Source organism: Tiliqua scincoides, chromosome 11 (genome assembly GCF_035046505.1).
Source record: "Tiliqua scincoides isolate rTilSci1 chromosome 11, rTilSci1.hap2, whole genome shotgun sequence".
NCBI lineage: Eukaryota > Metazoa > Chordata > Lepidosauria > Squamata > Scincidae > Tiliqua > Tiliqua scincoides.
In genome coordinates, this window is record NC_089831.1 from 3511884 (window position 1) to 3538549 (window position 26666).

The 26666-nt window shown below is 46.6% G+C and overlaps 1 protein-coding gene across 1 annotated transcript in view; it reads left to right on the forward strand.

The window, feature by feature from the left end:
- The first annotated feature begins 15311 nt into the window (after positions 1 to 15311).
- The window catches only part of ARID5A (AT-rich interaction domain 5A), a 45456-nt gene continuing 34101 nt past the window's right edge, over positions 15312 to 26666 (forward strand). The window contains exon 1 of the mRNA XM_066639435.1: positions 15312 to 15384. Coding sequence (XP_066495532.1) covers positions 15381 to 15384 — 4 coding nt within the window. The 5' untranslated portion in view covers positions 15312 to 15380. The remainder of the gene's footprint in view (positions 15385 to 26666) is intronic.

Below are 26666 nucleotides of genomic sequence, written 5' to 3' on the forward strand. Positions count from 1 at the left end.
AGATTTGTTGGAGCCTGCACTGGCCCAACGCAACTGCTCTCAGTGTGAGGGTTGAGGGCTGCTGTTTCACGTCTGTGATGCAGCAGCGGCAGCAAAGGAAAGGCCAGCCTTGCTTTGTGCAAGGCCCTTTATAGGCCTTGAGCCATTGCAAGACCTTCATTCATTCATATAAGTTCATCTTTAATATATCCACTTATGTAAATGTATTCAAATTTTAAATGTAAACTAATTCTTTTTTCCCCCGGCCCCAACACAGTGTCAGGGAGATGATGTGGCCCTCCTGCCAAAAACTTTGGACACCCCTGCTCTATCAGGACCCACCTAGGTTTAACAGATTTTAAAGAAAAGGAGATGCAGAAAGAAATAATATTTTATTTATTTATTTACATGTAATAATAAAAAGACCCTCAAACATTTATCTCCCAATGTTTACACATGCTTGCAAACTGCAGGAGTTCAGCTCCTTGCAGGGCAGTTAGCAGCTATCTTGCAAGGACAGGAGCTGAGTTCTTTGCAGGATAGTTAGCAGCTATGTGATTTTTGAATAGTTTCAGGGCTTGAGGCAATTAGTTATCTGATATTTCTATCACCTTTATGCTACCCACCAAAAATCAGGTAGTGACCCACCAGTGGGTCCTGGCCCACAGTTTGGAACCACTGCTAGAGGTCAGAAAAAAATTATTGAAAACTGCTGCTCTAGGCAGTCTCAGGCCATGACACACTAAGTGCATGAGATAAGTGCTAATTTGCATCATAATTTTGCTGATCTTTGAAAAGTTTCATCTTTGGAGTGAATCTTTTGAACAATGTTATCTTTTTGGGCACAAAGAAGAAGAACAAGAAGAAGAAATTAAGTGAGCCAAATGCTCATTTCCCATGTATTTCAATGGTGCTTGTGCAAGGGAACTTCTCAGTGATTGTATTTATTGTCTGAACAAGTCTAAAACACACCTGCTCTGGACTGTCAGATGTTGACACGCAGAGCTTTGACGTCTGGAAATCCTGTCCATTCTCTAGATAGGGTTGCCATCTTTGTCAACAGGCCCAGCTCTTATGCTTTTCTGCATATCTGCTGTTTAAAAAGGACACAGGAGTGGGGCCAGTCCAAACAGGTGGCAATCTTACTTTGGGACCACCCCTGCCCACATGCTTCCAAGACTTTTTTTGTAAAGCAGAGTGAGCCTGCCCACTTTGAGCCCAATCCTATACATGTCTACTCACAAATAAATTCCATTATACTCAATGGGGCTGACTCCCAGGTAAGTGTGGATAGGATTACAGCATTTGTTACCAGCCACTATTTCTGGATTGTTAACATCATTTGCATTCATTAACAGGTAGTAATGCTGGGTGAGGAGAAGCCTCACCCAGTTGATTTTTACAGGTCAAACGGTCATTAATGCTCTGGAGCAGTCTAGGTTGGGGTTTTCTGGTAAGTTGGCAATCCTACACCAAAATGTTGTGATTCCTGGGTTGCTAAATTCTCCATTAGATATTTGAATCTGCCCTGGCATGAAAGTCCCTGTTTGTCACACTGGGTCATAAAATGGAGCATTGCTCTCACTTCAGCACTGGTCTCCTCCATCCTTAACTTCAGTTACCGGAGCTCAATCTCAAGTGGCTTTGTTCAGTCATTTCTTCCCCCCTCCCCCCTTTTAGAATAGTTTCTTTGCTGCTTCAACTGGCTTTATTTGAGTCACAAAAGGGGATTTTTTAAACTGTTTTAAAAACTTGGTCAGAATATCAAGGGGACTCTTGGGTGCAAAAAAACACAGCAAGCTTTCTGTATAATAGCAGAGCTCTCCTGTGCCCCTCTGAATGAATTGAATAGAGATTTGTTAGTACCCTGCCCATTATTTAATTAAAACTTCAGTTGACTGTATATCTAGTTATCAATCACTCTCCTTTAGAAAGCAACTTAAATGGGGTTCCGAAGGGCCCCTTCATCCAGTGCACCATGATGGCAATGGTTGTCAGCATCAACCTCAAATGCTCTGGGTACAAGTTCCACTGTTTCTTGTGCCAGGAGCCAACAGGGGCTGCCTGGTCTCTTGGAACACATTTTGGATTCCTACTGTTGGAAACACTTCCAAATAAATGTGTATAGAATTGCTTGCAGCCATGTAGGACAATCCTATCTTGTGCTGGAATAGGCAGGCCAGGAGGCCTGTGCTGTATCCAGTGCAAGATAGGGCCCTGAAGTGGCTCAGCCAGAGGTAAGGAGAAACTCCTTTCCTTACCCTTGGGTAAGCCACTAGCCCCAATGGGTCTGAGAAGAGTGGAGCAGCTTGAAGCCTTTCTGCACTGCTCGGGAATGGGGATTGGGATCCAGCATAAGAGCCGGGTCCCAGCCCTCCCTCCCACTCCCCACCTGCCCTGAGAACGCCCTCTGCCCGCCCTCCCCCTGCCCCAGAATGCCTCTGTCCCGCCTCCTGCCTGCCCAACCCAGAGCCTTGCGTTAACTGAGCTTGGCCGACACAAGGCTCCATCCCTGAATTGGCACAGCCTCCCCGGTTTGGCACACGTCCAGAAGGTGGCAACCGATTTGTACTGATTGATAAAACATCTTTAAAGAAGCAAATTTGATGTAATTGCACCTGCAGCTGTATCAATATTCTTTTGTGTGGTGTTTTATTGATTTGCAAGGATGTACATGCTCAGTAAAACACTGCACCAAAAGAAACTTGATTCAGTTGCACATACAATCCTAGAGCACTTCGGGGTAGTGTTTTTATCAATGTACACATGCCCAGTGTGTGAGTACTGGACTCACTGGGACTCAGTGAGTAATGGACCCCTGCTAACTGGTTAAGAGGCACTTTTTCAAGTGGGTGCTCCTCTTTTATTTAGCAGGGGGAGAGTAACTGGCCCACCTCACCCCAGCAGTGTCTTTTCTAGTGGCTGTCTGCTGGTGTTGCATCTTTTTAGATTGTGAGCCCTTTTGGGACAGGGAGCCATTAGATATTTGATTTTCTCTGTAAACCGCTTTGTGAACTTTTTGTTGAAAAGCGGTATATAAATACTGTTGTTGTTGTTGTTGAGTGAGTAAGATGCAAATGAACTGAAGGAATGTTACACAATAGAAAACTGCGCATGTTCCGATTCTGTAATTAATTTTCAAAATTCTCCAAAACTGGAGGATTGGAATGCAGGGAAGAACAAAGCAGAGGAACCCAGGCAGAATGGGGGGAAATAGTTTCAATTGTACCACAATATGATCTATTCATATTCTCCAGTGGTCTCTATTTACAAAAGTTGGCAAACAAGTGTGTGTTTGTGCAACTGCTTTTCAAGCCTTCTGGCAAAGCGGCCCCTCACTCAACAGCCCCAATATTATTGTGGATCAGTTCTGCCTGCTGCAAACCCGGAGCTTTCATTTTGATATTGGAAAGTCCCGTGCAGAGTGCACTCATTTGGGCAGACACCTCAAAACCACAAATAAAATTGCTCCGGAAAGCCCAGGCAGTTCTGGAAATGAAAAGTCCATTATGAGTCATATCCCGACCCTTCTGACCCACAGCAGAAAGAATGCCATCAAACCACAGGTTGCTTCTTCTGAAATTTCGAGATCAGTTAACAGTTAAGCTGAACTAACCCTCCAGGATATCCCGTTATAGTAGTTCTGGCAGCGTTAATTTGTCTTGTAACCTGACATCTCTCAAGAGGGTTGCCAACTTTCTTATCAGCCTCTCATGCTTTTAAACGCAGATTAATCTGCAGGCATTAGCAGGAGGTGAGAACACTTGTGGCTGTTGCTTTAAAAGCTTCAGTGGTTAATTTCTGCAGATCCCAGGCTGTGAAGGAGCACAAGAGCAGGACAAGCCATTTTCCTGATCAGTTGGCCACTGCACTTTTGAAACTGTCAGATTTTGGGCAAAACAGCCCACCCATTTACTGCATCTGAGATAAACAATAATTAGGACTCAAGGGACAGGATTAAGATTTCCAGCTAGACTGCATCCTGAAGAGTCTCCCTTTAAATCTTCCAATGAGATAGGAGTTGAAGCAACCATCTCTTCTACTGCCCAGTTTCCCTGCCCTGGTCTTTAACCCACTCTCCACCTGGCAGTGGTATAGCTAAGCTAGGACAGGGGGGTACTTTGCCCTGGGTACCACATCTTGAGGGGGTGCCAACCAGCACCCCTAAAGGTGTATCTGGAGGTGGATCTGCACTGCCTGCCATCTCTCTGCATATGGCACCTTCTCCTGTACCCTCTTTTGTACCCCTGCTCACAAACACTCGGAGTGGTTGAAAGTCACTCAGAGCGTCTGACCACCTTTTGCGTGGAAAAGTTGGTCACTGAGCTGCTCACAACCATTCCAAGAGACGTAACCTGGAAGTAATTGGTGGTGATATCTTCAACACTGTTATTTCTGGATCAGGCACTTCCGGGGGGGGGGGGTGACGTAGAGAGTCATGGCCCTGAGCGCCAGAGGGAGCAGCTACACCACTGCCACCTAGTATAGCAAGGAAGACTTTGGGTTTGCACAAGGGAGGAATGAAGACTAACAGACCAGAGCTGGGACCCTCCACCACTGAGAGATGCCATCCTCCACCAGTGGATGAAAAGAGAAAAAGTGATTGCAACTTGGCCTCCCTATGTGGAAGAGGGCAGTCCTAGGCACAGTTATTAAGTCATGAATGAAATGACTAGGCCAGCTGCCCTTTAAACCTGCCTGAGAATTAAAACCACCCTCAGAGGCTCTTTGTTCTGAGCCCCTACCTTTGAAAACAAGGCCTTGTGCAGTGGTGGAAGAATGTATGCGCTGAATCTATGTGCAAGGTATGGGGAGTCATGCAATACTCTCTTCAGCAAGTCTCACCTGCTACAAGGTTTAGGTGCCAGCTCATTACTTTTTTATTTGCCCAGCATTTCAGCAGTGGGTTTACTAGATAGTGACCTGATGGTTTTAAAATGGCTCTTTTCTCAGCTATCTTCTTCTCCTTCTTTGGCTCTGTGCCAGGGGTGGCCGAACTGTGAGAAACTTCAGATGTTTGAGAGCCACAACATTTAAGAAGCATTTAAATTCTTAAACATATTTACTCATCATGAACTTACATTTTAAGGCAGCGGACTCTCCGCTGATACCTGGTAAATGATGATAAAGCTTGAAAACATTTTATTTGCCTTTTATATTAGTTGTGATGCAAAAAGGAGCTCAGCTAACAAGTTTCTGCAAGTCGCACATTATATGTCAAAGAGCTGCATGTGGCCACACCTGGCCTATGTAAACACTATGAAACTGTGGAGTATCTCCACAATTTCATAAGACTTGTGAATGTGGCTGTGAATTTTGTCCCCACTCTTGCTTTGGAGAGCATTTGTAGCTGCACTCTCTATGTAGGGAGGAGGGATCTGGAGCACGAGGACATGCTGGTATGCTCAGAAGCATTATGAAGCCATGAAGACCCTCTGCAGTGTGAAGGGTTGGTGTGCTTCATTTCACAGCTGTATAATTCTGCATTAAAACATTGCATTGTTTGAACTAGGAATGGACATTTGTTTTGGGATTAGTGAGAAATGAAACCGATGGGGCCCATTCTGCTGATCTTCCATTGGTTCTGAAGAAATGTTTTTGGTAACCAGAGTTCCACAACCCCCCAAGTGCCCTGGCCACCCTTTTTTGCTGCTGCTCTGAGTCACAGCACCAGCAGTGCTCCATTCAATGACCAATGGGTGCCATTTTTCCACCCGGAACCCCCCCCCCCCGAACAACACTATGTGGCAATGTGGTATCGCTCCAAGGAGACTTCTGGGTAACAACGATGGCAGCCACTGGCCTTCAGGAAGAGCTGCAGGAAGAGCCTTCAGGAAGTTTGGCTGACTTTTGCTCACCTCCTTGCAAATGGGGCAGCGAAAGGGTTTGGGGGCTTGTATTATTCATTTTCTCTGCTATAGCTTGCATTGGTTTCAAGCATGTTAGGAAATGGATTTTAACCATTATCTTTTTAAAAAAAAGTCATCGTAAGAATATTTAATCTCCCTGGGGACCTGGATATCCTCACACAATAGCTGCAACTCAGGTAGATTCAACAAAATAGATGGGTACTGGGCACTCCCATTGTAGCTAAGGGCTACGGCGCCCAGAGGCACAAAAATTTTTAACCTCCCCCCCCAGACATTACACCCCCTGGGACCAGACACCCAGAACAGACAGGGGTGTCCAGGAGGTAGTCTGAGGCACGGAAAGGCAATATGCGGCCTCTAAACTTTTCTGAGTTGTGAAGATCAGAAGTGATTGTGAGGAGCTCCAGAAGGATCTCTCCAGACTGGCAGAATGGGCAGCAAAATGGCAGATGTGCTTCAATGTCAGTAAGTGTAAAGTCACGCACATTGGGGCAAAAAATCAAAACTTTAGATATAGGCTGATGGGTTCTGAGCTGTCTGTGACAGATAAGGAGAGAGATCTTGGGGTGGTGGTGGACAGGTCGATGAAAGTGTCGACCCAACAGGCAGCGGCAGTGAAGAAGAGTGTTGGGAGAGTTAGGACAGACAAAAGAAAATATTTCTTTACTCAGCGTGTGGTTGGTCTGTGGAACTCCATGCCACAGTATGTGGTGATGGCGTCTGGCCTGGACACCTTTAAAAGGGGATTGGACAAGTTTCTGGAGGAAAAATCCATTACGGGTTACAAGCCATGATGTGTATGTGCAACGTCCTGATTTTAGAAATGGGCTATGTCAGAATGCCAATGCAAGGTCTCTTGTTATCTGGTGTGCTCCCTGGGGCATTTGGTGGGCCACTGTGAGATACAGGAAGCTGGACTAGATGGGCCTATGGCCTGATCCAGTGGGACTGTTCTTATGTTCTTATGTTCTGGGCCTCAAAAGGCCTGCTGAAGGTCTTAGAAAATCCAAGGTGCCTTTCTAAAGCTTCTGGTAGGTCTTCTGAGACCTTCCAAGACCCAGGAAGACTTATCAAAGCCTCTCTGTGCATCAGAAAGCCTGCTGGAGGCCCCCACCTGCCTTGAGATCCACTATCAGGGATGCAGGTTGGCACCCCCTACAGGTATAGTACCTTGGGCAATGTACCCTCTACCCCCCCTTTGCAACACGATTGGATATGATGAGGAAGATGAGCAGGGAAGAAACAAACTGGCATTTGGTCTCCATCTGTGTGCATTTACATGTGTGCATTAGAGTAAAGATAAATCTGTCCCCTGCTGAAGGGATTAACCTCTAGGGATTCCAAGGTGGGGGCTGAAACCAGTGCACACTCATATTAAGAAGCCCCCCACCGCCAAAGTCCAAATTGGCAGTGGTTTATCGGGAAGGAAACTGAAAATAGGGACTGTCCCCACTTGATCAGGCCACTTGGCTGGATCACCTGCCATTCATGAGTAGCAGGGCTTGTCATTTGAGCAGCTGGTCCAACAGCACACCTGGCGGACGAGGGGACGACCACAATGAGCTTGGTGTGTGTAACAGATGGCTTGTGGCTGAAAGAGCACCCGTTCCCATTTCACTGCAGCCAAAAGGATGGCTGGATGGCTACAGCACTAAGCATGACCAATACTGAGAAAGAAGAATCATAGTGTTCTAGGGTTGTAGGGTACCCTTGAGGTCATCTAGTCCAACCTTCTGCTTGAAGCAGAAAAGTTGTCTCTTGAGCATCTCCATAAAGGTTCCTGTCAAACCTCTATGTGAAGATCTCCAGGGAGGGTGAACCACCACTTCCCTCAGAATTTGGTTCCCTTGATGAACTGCTCTTGCAGACATTGGTTCAGACGTTATTTATTTTTCATATTTTATACTGCCCTCCCCCAAGGACCTCAGGGTGGTGTACATGGTTCCTCCCCTCCTTTTGCCCTCGCATCAACCCTGTGAGGTAGGTGAGGCTAAGATAGAGTGACAGGCTCAAGGTCACCCAGGAAGCTTCCTGGCTGAACAGCATTATGAACCTGGATCATCCTGATCTAAGTCCAACCCCTGAACCACAACACCAACCTGGCTCTCAACTTTCAGCCTGGTTTTCCATTCTGACACTGTCCTCCTGAATATTTCTACCATCTTCTGATCTATTAGCTATCCCACCTACTTTAGAATCATTTGCAAATGTGATAATGATCCCTTTTATCTAACTCAGTTGTTCTCAAACTTTTTAGCACCAGGATCTAGTTTTTAAAATGACACTCTGTTGGGACCCATGTAGCTTTACAAGACTTTAAAAAAAGATGATCTAGAAATATCAAATATCTAGAAAGCTTTATTTTCAAGTATTATTTTGTTTATTTGCAAAAAAAACTCAATTTCTTGTAATAAGGCAGCCCTAATGAATAGCCTCAAGGCTTGAGGGGCTTAGTTACATGACCCAGGCTTCACCTGGCCCCCACTACCTGTCCCAGACAGACAGGAAAAAAAACACCCCCTTCCCTCCCCCAAAAAGACGCTCAAACATTTATCTCCCTATATTTACACAAGCTTGCAAATTGCAGGGACATTTGCAGCTGTCTGATATTTGAAGAGCCTCACGGCTTGAGGCAATGAGTTATCTGATCTTTCCATCACCCGTGTTTTCATTGGAAGCTCAGCGGGACCCACCAGAAATTCGGTCATGACCCACAGATTGAGAAATGCTGATCTAAGTCATTGATAAAGGTGTTGAAGAGAGGCTGACCCAAAAGACAGAGCCCTGGGGTAATCCACTCAACACTGTCCACCAGGTTGATGAAGAACCGTTGATGAGCACTCTTTGTGTATGGTTGTCCAACAAATTGTGAGCTCTTCTAGCCCAGGCGTGACACATGCCATGTCCTTCCTGGACTAGATCTGCCAACACGGTTCCACTCAGACCTGTGCTAGCAAATTAGCAGGCGCAGGTCCGAGTAGACCAACTGCAGCAGCTGGGGCTTTCCCTGGAGCAAGGGAACAAATATCCCTTTACCTTGAGGAGACCTATAGACCTCTGTAAGGGGAAATTTCAATAGGATAGGACAGTTAGTGCACTGCCTCCAGACACAGCAGTATGACACATGTGTCACTCATATAGTTGGAGCTTGTAAATACTCCTGATTATAATGAAGCTTTTCCATCCCACCAGTCTATGCACAAGGAACTCTAGGACCAGTAGTTCTCAAGAGAGCAGGTTACACAGGAAAACACCAATCTGTCTGCCTTTCCAGCATCAAGTCCTTGTTAAACCTCTACGCTAAGCGCTCTCTCTCTTTCTCTCTCTGCTCCAGAGAGCCGACATTTACTTTTTAGAATGTTGCTAGTCTTGGTCCAACAAAGCTCCAGCAAACCGCACAAGATCTGGACAGAGAAATAAGTTAACTTTCTATAATATCCTCCAGCATGATCTACAATTTAGTGGGAATTTTCCCCTATTTGGTAATGGGACTGCAGGCTGGGCAAGGTGCCCCCGGACTTTGAAAGTGCGATTTTTTTCAGAATTTGAGGGGCACTGCCAGCAAGACTGTCTCTCTGTTGTCGCTCTTTCCTTTCCTCCAAGGGACTCAGGGTGGCAGACAAGGGTCACTTCCCACCCACCCTTTTTCATCCTCTTGGCAACTGAGAACCCAGTCCTATGCATGTCTACTCAGAAGTTTCATTGCAATCAATGGGACTTACTCCCAGGAAAGTGTGGATAGGATTGGGCTGTCAGGCTGCTATCCTACGCACACTTTCCTGGGAGTAAGCCTCATGGAGCTCAGTAAACTTCTGAATAGGCATGCCTAGGATCGGGCTTCGGTGATGTGTAGGTTAGGCTAGCAGTGGGTTGCCTTGTGCAAGCATGGGCTGTTCCTTGTTGGACATTTTCAAGCAGAGGCTGGATGCCCACCTGTCAAGGGCGCTGTAGCAGTTGCCTGCGTGGAGTAGGGGGTTGGTCTATATGACCTCCAAGTTCGCTTTCAGCTTGAACATTCTGGGATTCAAGATGATTGGTCCAAGGTCACTCACTGAGTTTGTGGCTGAGTGGGAATTTGAACTCATGTCTTCCTGCTCAAAATCCAATGCCTTAGCAACTGCAGCGCATTGGGGGGGATCTCACCTATCTGCACTCAGATGTCCGATATAGCTGTTGAGGGTGCTTATTTAATCAGGGAGGATTCCCCAATCAGTGTATCCCCCCAACCAAATTGCTTTTTGCACTGGCAGAGAAAAAAATGGGAAGTATTGACAATGCTCTCACTGCTCCCTTGCAAGATCAATAGTTGCTTTTGGGGGGAGGGATTGAGAGTGGCCACTTCCCTGATCAGATTCCCTTCCCCTTTCAACTGCATTGATTAAAAGACATCAGCAGACTAGATCAGGAATCTTCTCCAAGGCCACTGTGTTGCTTGGCCTCTAAAATGAAACCTTCCCAAATATAAAAATGAAGACCTCCAGTTTTAATTTGGAATCCTACAGAAGTGCCTCTGGGCATCAGACATTTGGAAATACTGCCATAGATCATTTATGGGGCCAGCAGGTAAAGTTGCCTCCGTTCCTGGGATTTGAAGGGGAGAGGGAACAGATTGGAAGAGGAATCATGGTAGAGAGAGCATCGAAGATGTTCTAGGCCACCACTCTCATCCCCTCCACACTTCCTCTTCCATTTTGTTCCCATCTCCCTTTTTTGAGCTGAAGGTGCAGGATGCGGAGATGAAGGATCATAATGGTGGTGGCCAGTGGCATATGGCGGCTTGTAGTCCCCTGGCCCCGGGTGCCAGGCTGCAAGCCCACCTCAAGACATTTAAACCTCTTTTTCAAGAAGAAAACTTATTTAAACTTAGTTTTCAGTTGCTTATTGGTATAAATAAGTACCAAGGCACTTAAAAAATAAGTAACAAAGGGCCCAATCTTATCCAAATTTCCAGCACCAGTGCAGTCAGAGTGCAGCACCAAGGTAAGGAAACAAATGTTCCCTTATCTTGAGAAGGCCTCTATGACTGCCTCTCCACCACAGGATGCAGCACATGCTCCCTTGGCACTGGAAAATTGGATAGAATTGTGCCAAAGTTCTATCTAAATATACAAATATAAATCTACAAACTTAGAAAGTTGGTATATATATTATACATATACAAAGTTCAATCCAATAAAATGTACATTGTCTGCACTTCTTCTCTGGCCGTTATTATTCATTTTATGTTATGACTATTCCTGAAAATAATTTATCATATGGGAGGGGTGCCAACAATTTATGGGCCCTGGGTGCCAAATGACCTTGGTAGGGATGGTGATGGGGGAGTGCCCCCTGAATGTTAGGATTCACTCCACGTTCCCGCCAGCCTCTTGTTTCTCCCTGCACTGTGTTTTCCAGCTCAGCTCTGATTGCTTGGAAAGCACTCAGCCCCTCCATCCTGCTCCAGGATCCGTGTCCTGGACAGTGTGTTCACTTGCCCTCCAGCTCTTACTCATGCTTGCAATCCGAGAGCGCAATTGCCTGCCCGGCTCTCATCCAGTCTCTGAGCTGCCTTTGGTGATGTAAGCTGATATTTTAATTCTCTTACAAGGAATGGTGTTTAGAGAGGAATGACTTAAGTGGATTACTCATCTTTTGTAATAACTTGGCCGCACTCCTGTTCTATTCCTAGACATGACGCTCCAGGCTTTGATTCTCCTCCCCCTCCCCTCGTTTTTTTATAATCAAACAATTTACTCTCCTGTGTTTTTCCAGGGTTGAGCCCACCCCCTGGCAGCATTGCATTTTGGGAAATGTGGTCTGTGTGCATGCAAAGGCAGAGGTGGCACTGGGGTAGTTTGGTACCAAAGGCAAGAAAGCCAAAGCCCACCCCCACTGCTGTGAACCTGTCAGCAGGAGCCAGCCCTGTTCAAAAGACCACAGGATTTCTAAGAAACAAACTTCCCATTTCTGTACACAGGAAGTCACTGCTTACTAAGCCCTGGGCTCTTTTCCGTCAAAATGTGACTCAGAAATGTTATTGGAAAGAAAGAGACTTGTAAAGCAAATTGATTTTGCATGTAGCTAGTCCTGAGTGAGCATCTCTGAGTTTTGGATGCAGAGAGGCTGCTTGATCCCAGGCTGACCCAAGAACTCCTGATGTGGTGTGACAAATGCTGCACCCTTACCCAATGATGTGCCAGCCTCTGCTCTTCCCACTCACCAATGTTCTAGCTCAGCACTTTTCTTCTCTCCATTTCCTCTTGCTCTCCATTCCCCTCTTCCTTTTCCAATCCAGAGAGTGGATTTCCAACCCAAACTCCTCCTGATTCTGGAAATCCAGTCCTGCTGTAGAGTTCCAAGATGGCAGCAGTCAGTTGGTGTTAGGTGAAGAGCATCTTCAACACCCTGTTCCTCTGAACAGCTGATGTTTTGAAGCAGGTGGCTCCTCGCATTACTTTGATGCGAAAATTTGCACCCAAGACTGATGATGGTGATGCATTTGCAGCCATGGGTTTGTCATGCCTCTGTTTACTCATGCCATATGTAAGCAAATTAAGGTGAACATATTTCCATCAATCTTAGAGAAGATTTTTAACATCAAGAACACCTGATATGTCCCACAGACCACCCACCTCCTGCCTTAGACAATCAGAAATAATTATTTTTAGACCATTCTTCATGTCTCTAGTCCTCTGTACAATCATGGGGGGGGGGATCTCAAGAAGGCTTTCAATTCTTTAGTTTATTAATTATTTGTCTTTTACTAATTAATTGATCAAGATATTGATTCACTTTAAGTCCATTCACATATTCCCGGAAGTAAACATCACTGTAGGTGTTTTTATTGAGGCCTTAAAGGAAGTGTGAAACACACTTTCGGTTAATTTAAAAAAAATCAACCATATTAGAAGGAGAGGCATCAGAATTTTTTCCGGAATGCAAATCAATTTCTGTGTGTGCTGAATTTCTAGAAGTGGCTCAATTGAACACATGCTGTGCTAGGATCGGGATGGAAGTTCTGTGTGTGGTTGACACCTTGTCTAGTGTGATCACGAGGGTTGTGTCCCTCGTTGGAATCTTGAAACTTGCTCAAGTGGTCTTAGAGCTGCGATGGATTCTTGCAGCTTCAGTATCCGCAGACACTGAGTCAGTGGCTGGAGACCTCAGAATACCTCCCGAATGCTACCAAAAGGCACTTCCGGTTCATGCTGGAGACTGCTGGTTGCATCCAGAGGCCTTCAGAGGTGCAGGGAGACTGCATATGGCCAACCCATGCCTCAGAACACTTCCTGGGTGTGAGCCATCTGAGGCCCAACTATGGATTTCATTATCCGTGGAATTCAATGACCATAGGGGTCCTGGAACACATCCCCCGTGGATACAGAGGGTTCACTGTACTTCCTTTGAGAAGCATGCTCATTTCATCTCAAACACTTGAGATGAGTAGGTTGCAATAGTTTTAGAACAAATCTGTAAAACTGAAAAAAGGAATAAAATAAAAATAAAAAAATTAAGAGGTATATTTGAATGCAATCCTATGCATGTTTACTCAAGAGTATGTCCCACTGTGGTCAGTAGGACTTACATCCGGCCAATTGAAGCTTCGGGCGGGATGGGTGGGTGGAAGGACTCCCTCAGACAGGGGGTAAGCAGTAGGGTAGCCAGCAGGGACCTCCACTCAGCAGGGGCTCAGGTGGCACTCCCATCACACACATAACCCCAGAACATATCACCCGGCATAGACCACTCCCACCCCCTGCTTGCTATTCTACTTCTTGCCCCCGTCTGATGACCTTACTCTTGTGTATTATTTTTGTTGTCTTTTGTTATATTATTCATTGATTTTGAATTGTCACTTCAATTACTCTTGTGAATATAAATATTTTAATAAACTATTGTTATTGCTTTGTTGTTGTTGTTGTTGTTATTTTATGCCAGTTCTTTAGCTGGACTTGGCATTAATTACTAGTCAGGCCCCGCCCTGGGGACTAGAGTGTAATAATGTGTTTATGGGTAATGTGTGCTGAACCAAGCAGGGTAGCTGTTTGAATTTGGCTGATAAATATTTTGTTACTGTTCAGGTGTTTTAAATGCAGTTCAAGCATTTTTGGAACTGCACTCAGTGTGGTGGTGGTGATGATGATGATGATGATGATTGCTGCTGCAGCTGCTACTATTTTATCTCTCATAATTGATTAAGGGCCCAATCCTATCCAATTTTCTGGTGCCGGTGTAGCCGCAATGCAGCCTTGAGGAAAGAGAACAAATGCTCCCTTACCTGGAGGAGGCCTCCATGATTGCACCCTCACTGCAGGATGCAGTGCATGCCCCATTGGCATGGCTACACTGGTGCTGGAAAATTGGATAGGATTTGGCTCTAAGGCTGCAGTCTTATGCACACTTTTCTGGGAGTAAGCCCTATTGAATACACTGTGACTTACTTTTGAGTAAACATGTGAAGGCTTATGCCCTAGCATGTGCAAGCCACCACTGCTAGCTGCTATTAATTGATCAACAAGCATGAAGGAAACAGCCATGAGCAGGGTGACCAGACACCCTCTTTTCCCCGGATGAGTTCTCTTTTTTAGCCTTGTGTCCTGGAAAACAACGTCAATGGCCTCCTTTTTCCTGTGAGAAGGCAGTGCAGAGCCTTCTTTGATAAATTTGATGTAATAAATTCTATGTAATATACTGTAGTTTTAAATTTAATAATAATACAGGCGTGCGCCACTTAACAACCATTTGCTTAATGATATGGCGGTGGTCAAAGCACAATAAAGATGCTCTTAATGAGGCAATCCCGTCTCCCATAGCCTGCAGCAGAGTGTCTGTTTACACAACAGAGAGGCTCTTAATGCAAAGAAGAGGCAACATATTGCCAGTAGCCTGCGCAGCCTAGATTGGACTGAATGCTCACTTAGTGACCTAATTGCATAACAACGGGGATCAGCGAACGTATCTCCATCGTTAAGTAGCACACACCTGTACGTTATTACAAAATAACACAATATTACATAATAATACATTAATACATAATATTAATTTAATACAGTGTTTGCACACGAGAGTTTTTAGCTTTCATTTTGTCATGCCCTGCATTTTTCTTGAGTGTCCTACATTTGGGGGTGCCAGATCCTCTTTTGGGGTGATAACATCAGGTCAGCCTGGCCGGGAGCTTCTTCCAAGAAGTGAGAAAATGTAATAGGTTGCAATGTGATTTCATCCCTGTTTAATGGGGTGTTGCTCTAAAGGGTTCCCTAACCAGCCTAATCAATGGGTGCTGGAAGCTGGAGATGTCAGTCCCAGCCCAGTGGGTGCAGGCACCCAGCACCTCCCAGGACCACACTTCCCAGCATCCGTGAGGGCAGAGCGGGCGGGGACCTTCTGGCCGACTGACAGTCCCTCTGGCCAATGGCCGGAGCCCAGGTCTCGCTGCTGCCCTATCAGCACCCGGGCCGGGCAGTAGTGTAGCGGAGCTGGGCGAGCGCTGCTGGCTCAGTCGTGGTGCGGATCGGTGGGCTGAGCCTGGCAGGACCTGCGGTCCCTGCGATGGGTGAGCGAGCGGCGCTTTTGCGCACCGGCAGCTTCGGGCGCTCTGAGGACTAGCGCCTTGAGCCGGTGCGCTCGCTTTGAACGGGAGCACCTGGGGAGGAAGCATCGCGGGCGGAGGGGGCAAGGGGGTGCAGTGGGTCAAGAAAGGGGGGGGTTGTTCCTTGGAGGGGTCAGGCCTCTTTTTGTGCGCCCCCCAAAAGTTGTGTGCCCCCCCAAAAGTTTGCCTGAACTTTTCTTTGCGTTTGAGCGCGCCTGATGTTGGAGTGAACTTTTCTGATGATCGTGGGAACTTTTCTGGTCGGTGGTATTCAAAGCGCTGGGGGGGGGGACTGGGGGAGTAGGGGAGGAGAAGAAGACTTCTATGGGGGGTATATGTACCCCCCCTTTCAGTATTTACTGATTTTTGTGAGCCCCCCCCCCCGAAAAGTTTGCCTAACTTTTCTGTGTGTTTGAGCACACCTTCTTTGGAGTGAACTTTTTTGATGATCGTGGGAACGTTCCTGTTCTGTGGACCTCAAAGCGCCGAGAGATGGGTGGGTGGGTGGGGGTGGGGGAGGAAGAGGAGAAGGCTTCTATCCCCATAGAATAGGCATGCCCCCCACCTTTCAGTATTTATTGATGACTTACAGCCCAATCCTAGCCACACTTTCCTTGTGTGTGTGTGTGTGTGTGTGTGTGTGTGTGTCTGAGAGAGAGAAGTTTTGGGGTGTGTGTGAAAAGTTCTCTCTGTGTGTGTGAGAAGTTCTGGGGGTGTGTGAGAAGTTCTAGAAAGTGTATGACTGTGTGAGAAGTTCTGGAGGGGGGTGTGAGAGAGAGAAAGAGAGCTTGTTTTCAAGAGTGATGAAATTCCATTTTGGGGATGGAATTCAAGTGTTGTGTTTTGTTGTGTTGTTGAGTGTGGAAACCCATCAAATCAGCTTCAGAGCAAATTCTCTCACGCCCCCCCCCTTCTGTGCTGCTCAGCATATAATTATTGGCCAATTCTGATCTGAGATTAAAGTTGTAAGAAGTCACCCAGTTCACATTTCTGAGCAGGTGGAGGAAAGAACAGAGGGTGGCGGTAGGGGGGGGGAATGGAAGAAGGAAGGCATTTTTCCCAAACCTGCCAAATTTTGGAAACTGCCTTGGGTGACTTGTTACAACAACAAAACATCCTCTCCAACCCCCCTTCCCCCCCCCCATCGATTCCAGCACACACTTGGTATTCGGAACATGATGTGTGTCGACTGCAGTCACGTGAACATCACATCTGAACAGTGCCAAGAACTCCGCCATAAGTTTTTTTCCCTGGTGTTTTTTCCCCCCAGCATTTTAAAGGACAACAACAGCACACAAAAAGCCACAACAGCAAAAAAAACAAAAAGAAAATCACAAAGATCTTTTTTCTTGGCTCACAGGGGCTTCCCAGTCATTTTGATCTCATCTCCCCCCCTTCTCCCAATTTAGTCAATTTCAGCACTCTTCTCTGATTTTGTCATCTGCTCTCTTCCTGTTGTGGTTTTAATCTCTCGCTGTTCTCAGCTAATTTATTGTGTCAGCTGTTCGCTGAAGCCACCCCTGCCCCCCCTTCCCTCTGGTTCCCAGAAGAGTCATGGCTCAGCCTCATCCCACACTCCCCTCCCCTGCCACTCTTGCGGCTGGCTGCGCAAGGGTTAAGCAATGTGAAGTTTGAATCAAGTGTACACGCAGTTCTGGTTCCATTGTACTCTGTCATTTCCTGAAAGTGGCTCGAGAGCCGCATTCTTTGAAGATGTGGACTGCTTCGCTTTCTTCTGTGTGAGCCAAGATTTTGGGGGAAGGGGGGGAGTAGGTGGTTGACTTTTTTTTTCCCCAAGAACAATTTTTATGAATAGCACATCTGCCTGGAGGGACTCTTGTTCTCTCTCTCTCTCTCTCTCTCTCTCTCTCTCTCTCTCTCTCTCTCTCTCTCTCTCTCTCTCTCACTTTCTCTCTCTCTCCTTCTCTGCTTATATTGGTGTACAGCGCACTGGAAAGCGTACAAAGGGGAGCGCTCCATGCTTGTAGAGGAAGAAATGCAAGTGGCTGTGAAGGGGAGCCACATATTTCCACATTTCCCCACTTTTTAAAATACTGCCCTTCCTCCAAGGAGCACATGGTTCCTTCTCTCCTTTTGTCTGCCTCCAAGGAGCACATGGTTCCTTCTCTCCTTTTGTCTTACAACAACCCTGTGAGGTAGGCAAGGCTGAGAGATAGTGACTGGCCCATGGTCACCCAGGAAGCATCATGGCTGAGTGGGGATTTGAAGCTGAATCTTCTAGGTCTAAATCCAACTCCCGAACCACCATCTTGTCTCCCACATTTTGGCAGTATGGAGCCAGAAAATGCTGGAATTCCAGCAGGTCCCTTCTGTTGTGGCACAGAATGGTGCTATCACTCTTGGGGTATGTGTGTGTGTGATTTAATGAAACCGCCCTTATTCACAATTTCATGTGCTCTGCTGTTGTTCTCAAGAGACTAAGGGCACAATCCTATCCAGCTTTCCAGCTCCAGTGCAGCCACAGTGCAGCCCCGTGGTAAGGGAACACATGTTCCCATACTTTGAGAAGGCCCCAGTGACTGCCCCTTCACCACAGGATGCAGTATACACCCCACTGGCACAACTGCACCTGTACTAAAAAATTGGATAGGATTGGGCTCTATGTGTGAGGTGGTGTGGTGTAAAGGTTAGAGCACAGGGGCTTGAAACCTTAGTTCAGAGCCTAACTCTGCCACCATGAGGTTCAGCGCACAGCCTTGGGCCAACCAACCTTTCTCAAATTAGCTTACCCCTCAGGGCTGTTATGAGGATCAGACTTGGGAAGAATCTGGTACAACCACCCTAAGGCTGCAATCCTATATGCACTTATCTGGCAGTAAGTCCCATTGAACTTAGTGGGGCTTGTATTGAGTAGACATGCTTTGGCCTGAGCTGTGGGTTCCCTGGAGGGACAAAACTGGAGCTAATGGGGATATGCACTTTTCCTATTTCCTGGGCAGAGCCAAACAAGACACAAAATGCATTGTTGCCTAGTTTGGAGTTTACTTTAAAGTAAAACTAGCAGGAATTAAAGAATCAGGTACCTTCTGTCTCTGTGCTTTGGTCCCAGCCAAGTTTAGGTTTCTGTGCCATTGCCGTTTTTTACTTTCAAGTAAATCCCAAGTACACGTTAAAGTAAATGTCATAGCTGGATGACTGGAATTATCAGACTTCTCGCAGGAAGTTTTACTGCACTATCAGAGCTGTGTTTACACCTTGTAAACCTGTGTTTACAGCTGTGTTTACATTGATTTTTCGTAAGCAAGTTTTTGAGAAGCTATTCTTGTGTACTTTGCTAGTTGTGGGAGGACTCAGGGCACGGAAGCCACTCCCCCAGCACCTGGAAATGCTCACCTTACTGCTTGCCTGGTTTCGGAGAGTTCCGCAGGCATTATCTGTATGCTTTTGAGGATCTCTGCACACTACCTAAAGGGCTAGGAGGGCTAGGAGCTTTGCTATCTTTCAAAAACGGAAGCTGAGATGATCTGAAAGGTGCTGAATTCTGTGTCCCAAGGCCTGTGTCTGGTGCCTTTTGGAGGAATCCGAGCATGACTCTGCATTCCCAAAGTTGTCACTACCTAGAAGTTAGGGCTGCCCAGGTGTGGGACATGTACCTTTGACCAAACTGCATGTTATGGGGAGATCTGAATTGTTGGAACTGTTTTTTTGTAGAAAGGAATTCAGAATGGGAATCTAGACAGGAGAGGGGGGAAAGGCTTAAATCCTGTATACCTCTGGAACGATCACCTTTGGGACCCCTCTCCATAGCTTCTTTTAAAAAAGAAAATGTTGGGAGAATGTCACAGATCTCTGTTGTCATTTATCACATGGTCTTCAGGTGTGAGAGGGCAACAGTTGGGGGGAATCATAGAGCTGGAAGGGACCGCAATATAATCTAGTACAACCCTTTACCAGTAGCAGGAAATCCTCCTAGAGCAGGGGTGGGCGTTTTGGCAGGAGGGCCACATCATCTCTCTGACACTGTGTCAGGGGCCGGGGGGGGGGAGAGAATTTACATTTCAAATTTGAATAAATTTACATAAATTTTGACATAAATGAGAGATGGAACTTATATGAATAAATGAATTTTACTGAGCTTATTTATAATACACTTGAGAACTATAACACATGAAGACTATGAACTGTTTGCCACACACACCTCTTGCACAATGAAAACATACAGACCAAGCCAGAAACAGATGGAGACAGAAGTTGTTCAGAGGCGGGGGGGGGGGGTTAAACTAATGCCCAGGGAAAAGCAGAAAACACATAGAGACTTTATGTCTTGCTCTAACTTGGCTTGCAGCTCATGCCTCGTGATCATGACCAGCAGTCACGGGTCAGCGTGGGCTCCAACAGTCTCCGGCAGGCCAGAGACTAGGGGCTCCCTGCGGGCCGGATTGGGGAACCCCAAGGGCCGCAAGTGGCCCCTGGGCCGGGGTTTGCCCACCCCTGACCTAGAGTATCTCTGGCAGGTGCTGGTTGAGCTTGAAGTAACTGAGGCCTGAATATTCTTCATGGAAGATTCCTCCCCATTTGCCCTAGTGCTCCATTGCCACCTCAGAATACGCATGAGACCAGATAGTCGGTGGGAAATCAGAAAAGGTGTCTTTCTTTTAGAGGCAAATTTCTCAGGAAGAGCTTGGCTGGGGAGTGTTTCCCCCCCCCCCCAGCCTTAAAGACAGTGAGCTCATGGGCTCCGTGTGGCATCTGACTGGTATGATTCATGCTGAAGTTTTGAAACTGATCTGATTGTGGTTACTTCTCATTAAAAGGGGGGGAAAATAACTTACTGGCACTGACAGCCTCATTTCCCCATTTTGTCCCCGTTTGTTTTGCCTGGGTTGGGGCTTTTGTTGTTTTTGAAATCGCTGTCTGTGGACAGATCCATATGCTGTTCTTGTTTTCAAGGGAGCATGGGTGTCACTGACGTTCCCAGCCTTTCCTCCAAACAAGGTTCCTCGTAAGAAGCGCCCTGCTGGATCAAAGAAGCGTCCCACGAGTGTTCTGTGTCCCACAGTGGCCAGCCTCTGAGCTGTCACAAGCTTAGTGGGGAAGTGAGATCCTTGCTGTATCGATTGTCCCCAGCGCCTTATACCCAGTGGTATGTCCCTCTAAATCTGGAGGCTCTGTTTCTCATTTGTGGTAGTCACTGACAGCACAATCCTATGCCTGTCTTCTCAGAAGTAAGCCCCACTGAATTCAGCGGGACTTACTCAGGTAGGTGTGGATAGGACTGTAGTTTGAGAAATGTAACCTCCATGAGTCAGTCAAATCAGAGGTCCCAAAGTATGTGTCGCGGATTGCCCTCTACCTGTTCTCCTAGGCGCCAGCATCTTGGATCTTATGAAATCTCATGAGATCCAACATGTCAGCACCCAAATCTTGCTAGATTTGGTTGCTTCCATTTTGGTTCTTGCAAGATCTCATGAAATTTGAGGGTCACCCTCTTGTATTCTCATGAGGTTTGGGCACTCCTATCTTGGATCTCACAAGATCATGTGAAATTTGGGCACCTCCATCTTGGCTCATGATTTGCAAGATCCAAGATGACAGTGAAGTGAACTGGGAAGGCTGCAGGGGTGCTGTGACCCTGGTAAGTTTGGGAACCGCTGGTCTGAGCCATTGTAAGGAGCCTTTTAAGCAAGTGCCTGCTTCTTGCTGACTTCTCCTGCTGACACCAGGTTGCTCTGGAGCAGTGCCCTGCCCTGGCTGCCTAAATGATGCCCTGGGCTAGTCCTTTGGGCCCCTTTTTCTCTACCCGGGTTCTGAGGGTTCCAGAGTCATCCTGGCCAGGTGGGCTGTCTGACTGGAGTGGGCACTTGGCAGTGCTCAACCTGGCCAACTACTAACAGTCCTCCTGCCCACCACCAGATGTTGTTGCAGTGAGTTCCATGGGTGCCTCCTATGAAAAAGTGCTTCCCTTTCTTTGTTTTCTAATCTGCTGCCAGTTTGCTTAATCACATGACCCTGGAGTCTCTGTGTTATGTGAGAGAGAGAAGGCAAAAAAGGTAATTTGCCACATCATCACTTCATTCCCTTCTTGCACTCTGTGGATTCAGTTCTATGTGCACTTTCTTGGGAGTAAGTCCCATTGAAACCAGTGAGGCTAGTATCATGCTGTGAGACTTGATTTCCTTGTCCCCAAAAATGGGCTTTATAATAGCACCATTGCCCTGTGAGGGGGGCAGATGGGGGAGGACTCAGCCCTTCAAAGCTTTAAATCTGCCGCAGATGGAAGGATGAATAATTGGGTTGAGGTCAGCACATTCTACTCTTACTGGGGTTGCAGAAAGAGGGGGAGGGGAAGAAGCTGCCCCCCAACCATGTGTCAGTTCCACAACTGTGCATGGGAAAGCAGTTGTTTGCATTGTCTTGGCTAAGGAAGCTGCAAACTGCTACAGAGAGCCCCACAAGCAGCTGCTTTGCAAGGGAAGGGGGGACAAAAGGGATTTAAATGGTGCTGTTTGTAAGAACAGGTGCTTTTTGCAGGACTGTGAATGAGATGGATGGATTGCATGAAATACAGAGCTGTGTTTTCTGATTTATGTAGGTGGGGGGTGATGGTGGTGGTGTGGAAATAGGGAGATCAGTTCAGTGGTGTCACTAGGTTTTGCGTCACCTGATGCGGGAGGTCTGTGCGTCATCCCATGCAGTGGCCGGGGCAACGCCCCAGGTGGTGGGCGTGGTGATGTACCATAGCCCCGCCCCCACTGGTTTTTTGGCTGTACCTTTTGATAGAACACAGATATGTCAATGTGGTTTGTTTCATTGCATTCTGCATGAAATTACGCATTGATTGATATATAACATGATGGTATTATTCCTCCAAACTCTGATTTTAGTGATTTTGAAAACTTGTAGAGTCCCAGACACACACTTTACGTCAGCTTACTAACACCTTATTGCAGCAATTCTCAAACTTTTAGCGCCGGGACCCACTTTTTAGAATGACAATCTGTCCAGGACCCATTGGAAGTGATGTCATGGCCAGAAGTGACATCATCAAGCAAATTAAAACAAATAATTATAAATAATTAAATTAAAATAAAAGAAATAATTAAATAAGGGGGAGCCAGTCCTGTTCCACCAAGTAAATTTTCTCTGTAGTCTGCCTGCAATAACACCCCCCCCAAAAGAATCAGTGAGATCTTCAACCCTCCCCAGTGCCCAGTTTAAAGTTCTTCTCTTTCAAGCATATCAAGATAAAGACCCACCTGGCTTTACAAGTGCAAACAGAAAACATTCCCCTTACCAGCTCAAGCCTCTATCTTATTCTTTTTGGGGGCAGTGCCTTCTGAAGCATTTGTTGAGCTCCAGTTCCATCGGATTGGGACCATTCTGATGGCCTCACATTCCCCTTTGCCTGGCCTGATCACAAGCCAAGGCACTTCTGCCTATTCGTGAGTAAACACGACCATGTGGCTTAGTTTCGCTTTCCATAGGTCTCAATACATTTGCCAACTTGGAGGGAGGGATCTCCATCTTGGGTGTTTTTTGGGGGCTGCATTCATTGGATCAGGACCATTCTGACGTGTTTGGAGTCTTCTCAACCTGCCCTTTCTGAGGAACTAAGGCAAGTTTGCCTACTCATGAGTAAACACTACTGTGTGGCTAAGGGTCACTTTCCATAGGGCTCAATACATTCACAGCTGAGAGGGAAACACCTCTTTCTCGGGTGTTTTTTTTGGGCTGCATTCATTGGATAGGGACCATTCCAGTGTCGTTGGAATCCTCTCAGCCTGCCCTTTCCAACAAAGGCAAGTCCGCCTACTTGCGAATAAATGTGCAATATGGCTTGGTTTCACTTTCCATAGGGCTCCATGCGTTTTTTTTGTTTCTGGTTTTTTTCACCATAACTTTTGATGGAAAGGAGATATTTCACTCTGGTTTTTTGCACTGCATTCCGCTGAGAATTCCACATCCAACGGTATATGGCATGATGGGGTTACTCTTAAAACCCGCGATTTTAGCACATCACCCCCCAGTGCGCGTCACCCGGTGCAGCCTGCACCCCCCACACCCCACTGGACGCCAGCGACGCCACTGGACACCCCAGCGATGCCACTGGATCAGTTCTCTCTCTCCCCCCCAACGAATTCCTGAGAGTGAATAAATAAGCCATTTAAAGCAGAAGAACAGATTACTGCAGACAACAGACAGTAGTGCTTACACTAGTGGTGATCTTATACCTTTTCCCCACTGTCCATGTGCTTCCCATGTCCCATATCCATGTGCGGCCTCCACCCCCCACCCCCCTCTAGTGACGCCACTGGATCAGTTCTCTCCCCCCCCCCCAATGAATTCCTGAGAGTGAATAAATAAGCCATTTAAAGCAGAAGAGCAGATTACTGCAGGCAACAGACAGTAGTGCTTACACTAGTGGTGATCTTACACTTTTTTCCCCACTGTCCATGTGCTTTGTTCTGCTGAGTTTGCAAGGTGTAGGAGATGACATTCAGGAAAGGGAACCTGATGTAAACCAGACTGGCCTATACACAGTGGTGTAGCTAGAAGGGGTGCAAAACACTAAGTTTTGCAGGATGCCTCACTTCAGTGTGCAAGAGGCCCCTCCCCCTTGGAGCCAGACATATGTCTTTTGCTCCCCCACCTGAAGTGTTTTGCTCCCCCATCTGAAATGTCTCTGAAGCGGGAGGGTCCCCTTGCACACTGCAGTGAGGCATCCTGCAAAACTTAGTGCTTTGCACCTCCTCTAGCTACGCCACCCCCTCTAGCAACGTATATAGACATATATTGCAGCATTGATTGGCATGTGAGTGCCACTGTGATCAGCGATGATCCATTGTAGTTTCCATGTGTAGTTTCTGAAAAGACAGGTGGTTCCACTGCCTGGAAGGCCTGCTCCTTAATCCCAAATGACACAAGGACAGGCTGTAGTTGTTCAGGGCTGGAACTGGAAAGCACTCTTCAGTTCTTTCAAGCTCAGAGTTTTATTAGACCTATTCATTTTTCAGGACTTCTGCTCTGCTCTTTTGGGCCACAAGGAAACCTTCCCCTTTCTGAGGAACTTAGGAAGTTAAAAGTTGCATAAGGCAGTTCATTTGCTTGGCACAGCTAACCCCAGTTAAGCTTCTTGGGTCAGGTGAAGTTTCTCAGCTGTCTTCAAGGGCAGCCCCACACAGAGTCCATTGCAGTAGCCTAGCCTGGATGTTGCTAAGGCATGAATGACCACAGGCAGGTCTGCCATTGCTATTTCTTGGTGGAAAGGGCAGGCCAAAGGGTGGGATGGGATGGATTCTAGAAAGCAGCTGTATTAGCTTGTTTCAGAAGGATGGAACTGAAGGGGTGTGGCTTAAGGAGGAGGGATGTGGAAAAGAGAAATGAGGATACTGTATCTGCAAGAAGTGCTTTTATCTTCTTGTACGAATGGGATGCTGGGATTTGGAGCTAGAACGGATTCAAGTCACCTCTCCCCAAGCATCTTTCATATTGGCAAGGATGTTAATAGGGCTTCCTGATTGTACCTTCTTGCCTTTTACAGTGTGATGCTATTGACATTTTGTAGGTGGGGAGACAGTTCTGGCCCAAAGCCTCCTTTAACCTGAGGTGGCCTCAAATGCTGGCTCCCCTTTTCCGGCAGTGCACCAACAATTGCCTCCACTGCTGCCTCCTTGGATTAAAAAAATGGAGAATGGAGCAGAAGAGGAAGTGTGGAGCACTCGGCTCTCATTCATATTTCCTCTTCTTTCTTGTCAAATCCAGGGAGCAGGAATCGGATATGTGGGCAGAGCTTGTATGCTGCTAAGCAGAGAGGCAGTATTCGGAGAGACAAATGGGATGATCCCAGATGCTTCTTCTTTCCTGTCCGTTCCACCAGCTCTGCTTCCCGTTTAACTTGTTTAGCTTAAACGCTTTTGTTTAAACAATGAAACACGCTTCAGCTTTGCTGGCCCTCTCCAATCTCCTCTCCAATATGTGGGTGTGGGTGCTTTATTGAGTACATTTTATGTTCCCTGATTCCAAGGAGCTTGGGGCAGTATTGGCTGTGTTCCCCCCCCCGCCTTGAATGTCCTTACAACAGTCTTGTAAGGAAGGCCAGGCTGAGAGGGAGAGAGTGTTTTGCTCTGGGTCACCCAACAAACTTCATCTGAGTACCAATTGGACCCACGCCTCCCTGGTTCTGGTGTGATGCTCTAACCACTATTCCACACTGCCTAGACATCAGAAAGAGGGGTGTTAGTGATACCCCCCTTAATTTCTGCTCTATAAGCCCCCCCCCCCCCCCATTTCTGCAAGCTGTCGTCATGCCCAGTAATCCTTTCAGAAGCTGGACTTGTTTTGGCTGCTGTGTGCCATGATCTCATGCTCAGAGAACATTAAACGGGAAGGCTTTTCTTTTTCTGTGCGTATGTTTTTTTTTCTTAAATCCTCTCCCCATTCTCCCCCCCCCCCCCGCTTCTTCTTTGTACAGTGTGTGAGTGTTTTGTATGAGCTCACTGTCCCCACAGGGGAGAGAGTGACATACAAGCCATTTTTACAGACATGGGCTGGAAATGGAAAGGGGGGCACAACGCTGGTTGGAGAGCTTTCAAGGCTAAGCCTTTTCTTCCTTACTTTCTGAAGAGCCAGGCTGTCTGTGCCTCTCTTAGCGAAACTGATGGCCTTCTAGGAACCTTCCAACTCTATGATTCTATTCACAAATCAGAATAACTTTGCACATCAGTGAAAGGTGCATAATGCTTGGGAAAGTCACAGTTTTTGAGCTTCTTGGAATTTCTTTCAGAAATGGTCTTGATTTGGTTTACTTGGGGAGGGTAAAGGTGAGGTTGCAGAAGCAGCCCTCCAAAATCACCCAGCCTAAACTATGTTCAGCAGATGGTGGATAATAATAATAATAATAATAAAGCTCAGCTCCAGAAATCAGTGTTGCTTGGAATAGCAAGAATCTACAAAGATATTGCTGTGATTTCCAGGATCTTGGCTAGATCCCAAATTGCAGGCTATAGCGTGTGCTGTGATAAAGTATAATAATAAAAAAATTATTATTTATAATGGAGCATCTTGAGTGTTCCAGGCCATCAGCTTCTGTAATAATCTTACTACAGCTTTTTAAAGGCCAAGACCAACCCCATGATTTGGGTCCGAAACAAATTGGTGGCTAGTGTAAGTGGATGTCCCATAGGTGCTATGTCCACCCATGTGTTTGTTCTCATGAGTAGTGGCGGCCTTCTAGACCAGTTCCAAACCATTTTCCAGAGTGGCCCCGCATACAGCGTACTGCAGTA